The sequence below is a fragment of the Microtus ochrogaster genome, chromosome 2 (assembly GCF_000317375.1).
Source record: "Microtus ochrogaster isolate Prairie Vole_2 chromosome 2, MicOch1.0, whole genome shotgun sequence".
In the NCBI taxonomy this organism is placed as follows: Eukaryota; Metazoa; Chordata; class Mammalia; order Rodentia; family Cricetidae; genus Microtus; species Microtus ochrogaster.
The window spans coordinates 62,846,613-62,849,671 of record NC_022010.1 but is presented as its reverse complement, the minus strand read 5'-3'; the positions used below and the strand labels follow the sequence as shown (position 1 = coordinate 62,849,671).

At 55.4% G+C, this 3,059-nt stretch overlaps 1 protein-coding gene across 2 annotated transcripts in view; it reads left to right on the top strand.

Moving 5' to 3' along the window:
* The first annotated feature begins 1,231 nt into the window (after positions 1-1,231).
* Positions 1,232-3,059, top strand: part of Alcam (activated leukocyte cell adhesion molecule) — a 178,867-nt gene continuing 177,039 nt past the window's right edge. Inside the window, exon 1 of one of the 2 annotated variants that reach the window (XM_013352357.2) lies at positions 1,232-1,790. In XM_013352357.2, the coding sequence (XP_013207811.1) occupies positions 1,718-1,790 (73 nt within the window). In that variant the 5' untranslated portion in view covers positions 1,232-1,717. The remainder of the gene's footprint in view (positions 1,791-3,059) is intronic. The other variant, XM_013352360.2, reaches the window with a different exon arrangement.

Below are 3,059 nucleotides of genomic sequence, written 5' to 3'. Positions count from 1 at the left end.
GAGTGTGGCTTCTCACAGGGGATGACCCTGTGATGCACGGAAGACTATTTAATGCCCTAGAGAGCTGATTCAGGGACCAGGATTTTATTATGCTACCGGCATAAGAGTTGTAATCCCGCATTCCTGAGTTAGAGCCACTTAGGGCCCCAACAGCTCCACCACGGTGTTTTAGAGGAAAATATTCTTTCATGCTTTCTGCCTGAACTGAAAGCGGCACGGTTTCCTGATGCGAAGCCTGGGAGGTGGTTCAAGCATTAGAAATTGCCCTAGAAGTCTGCCCATCTGCTGGGTGCCTGGCTTTCTGGAACGGACCAGGAGGAGTTGGCTTTTAACCCGAGTAACTGGGTTTTGTTTTGTAACTTAAAATCGCCGCCTAATTAAAAATAAACATGACACCTTTTTAAAAGAGACATTAGGGAAGTATAGTATGGTATAGAGTCCTAATTCTCACTGGGAGAGAGATGGGGGGGGGGCAGAAATATCTTCTGACTTTTTGGTACTGGATACTTGTCTAAATGATCTGCTTTGAGGATGTGTGCGCTAGCTGGGACTAGGGGTAGAGAAGAAAGGCGAATTAGAGAAGTAAGGAAGTGGCTGTTTCCATCTTTTCTACCTCCTTAGTCCTGGTCCAAGAGGACCAAATTTGCTCTCCTCACCCCCGCGGAGCTGCGCCAACAACTCCACAGAAGCTGAAGGCGGTATCCTCACCGAGGAGAAAAATCTCTAGGAGTGAAGCCAGAGAGTTGGGCTTCCGGATGCAAGAAGATAGCTATGTGACTAGGCGGGGCGGACAGCAGATGGTCGCAGATTGTGTGTCTTGGGGGCGCTGAGAACCCCATGGCAAGAGCCAGTCCACGGCGAATCCAGACGGCTCTGCCGGGGTTCGCAAACCCGCTCCCTATTGGCGGGTGCGCCCTTGGGAGGCGGAGTCAAGGACAGCCCCGCCTACCCGAGCGCGGGAGTTGGAGGGGGCAGGGGCGTCATGCTCTCCTCCCACCCGGGACCGCCAGCTCTGCTCAGTTTCCGACTCGGTCCTGCAGCGCCTCTAGGCTGCGGCTCCGCGCTCCAACCACCTGCTCCTTGCTGCCGCCGGGGAAGCAGGGTGGGAGGGAGGAGCGGGAGGAGGAGGAGGAGGAGAAGGAGGAGACAGGCAGCTTACACACGCCTTCCAGTCCTCCACTCAGAGCAGCCCGAGCCCGCGGCCGCCGCCACTGCTCCAGCTGCCGCCGCTCCAGCCACTGCCGCGCTGCCACCTGAGGAGACCCAGGGTGCGAGCCCAAGGCGCTGCCCCGCCGACCCCTCCGAGTTCCCCTTGACCCGTGGACGGTGCGACCCTCATTACTCTTCTTATCCTCTCCTTGGCAAGAAGAAAAAGTAGCAGAAGATAGCAGCCAAAAAGCACCGCGTCCACCTTGACTGACTACTGAAGCGTCGTCTCCTGGAATACGAGGGTCTCCTGTCCTGGGAGGAGCAGCCAAAGACACTGAGAGAGGGCGTGGAGGGGGAGGAAGGAGTTGCGGGTTGCGCGTGGAAGAAAGTTGCGTGTGGCTTAGACCCGACGACGCAGCGCCACGATCCCCCAGGGACCGTGTGTCTGGAAAAACGCCGCCGTCCCTTTGAGTCGGGACCCACGAGCGAGCGGGCCCCGTGGGCCCGGGGACGACGTCCCCTTCTGCGGCGTGGACTTTGTGGGTGGCCCTCAAGGAGGAGGAGGAATATGGCACCTAAGGTGTCCCCTTCTTGCCGTCTGATTTTCTGCCTCTTGATCTCTGTCGCGGTCCTAAGACCAGGTAAGCAATGGCCTCTGAGCAAGCAGCCCGACCGTCGCAGTTGCTGTGGCCCGGGGGCGGTTCCCTGGGTGACCTGGGGACTGTGCGTCCTAGCGCGTGGTTGAGAAAGTAAGGGAGCCATAAGGCGCGCGGGGACACGGACCTATCCCTGGAAACAGTCACTTGTGTCACACGTTTTAGGCTTGACTGGTCTGTTCAAGTTTGGACAGAGAGAGCTAGCACTGAGAAAAATCTCCAGGAACTTTGGATGAAGCTTAGCTTGAGGCTGAGGAGCCCCCAGGATTTGCTGTACTCTCTCCCCCGCAAAGTCCCTCCAGTCTCTGGGTGTCAAAGTCCACGTCACTGAACCCAGGGCAGTTTCCTTTTGCTTGGCTTGAGCTGAAATAACTGCCTGCACTCCGTCATGATAAATCCCCTAGTAACTTCCTCTTGATCATAATGTAAGACCTGAGAGGGAAGGTAGGGCAAAGGGAGGACTTTGACTATCTCGGAAAGGAAGGGAAAATTAACACTGAAATAGCAGCTGCATTGTCTGGTGGGTGGTGAGTGTAGGGTTGATGGCAGCCGAGTCACGCAATGTGGACTGTGTTAGCAGGCAGGTTTGTGAGCCCTGTATGAGGGATTTCTTGATTTCCACACCCAGCGATAGCGCCTCAGTTCTCACCACTGAGTCCTCGAAGGAAGACAACAAAATTCCCACCAACCAGAATATCTTGCGGGGAATCCCCTTTCTCACCCTAGGGGACATCCCTAGCCCTGGTGTCCACCAGCTGGCCTGCAGGCTGACATGCCAGAGTCCTGCCCTCTCAATTGCTCCCCTAGTTCCTAGTCCAAGCGGCAGGTACTTTTCCCTGTGGAGCCCTAGATCTAACCGTTTGAAGTTTTGATTTTCCACCATTTAGGGGCTAGCTAGGGGTTAAACTACTACTCCCTGTTATTTTGCCTTCTGCCTGCTCTTCTCTCTCTCTCTCTCTCTCTCTCTCTCTCTCTCTCTCTCTCTCTCTCTCTCTCTCTCTCTCTCTTCTCTGTCTCTCTAGTATTAAATCAAAGAGGAGGAAAAACAGGACTCACTTTCTTTCCGCATCTTTGCATCTTTTATTCTTGTACACCCCTTCAGTGTTGGCGAGCTGAAGCCACTGAAGAGGCTTCAAAGGCTAGGAATCTTCCCCAGGAAGGAAGGGAAAGTATGGAGGCCACAGGAGCCTGAGATCCTCGGGGTTTCGGAGCCGCTGCTGGGGGCGGAGGCGGGGGGGGGTGCCAATACAACCA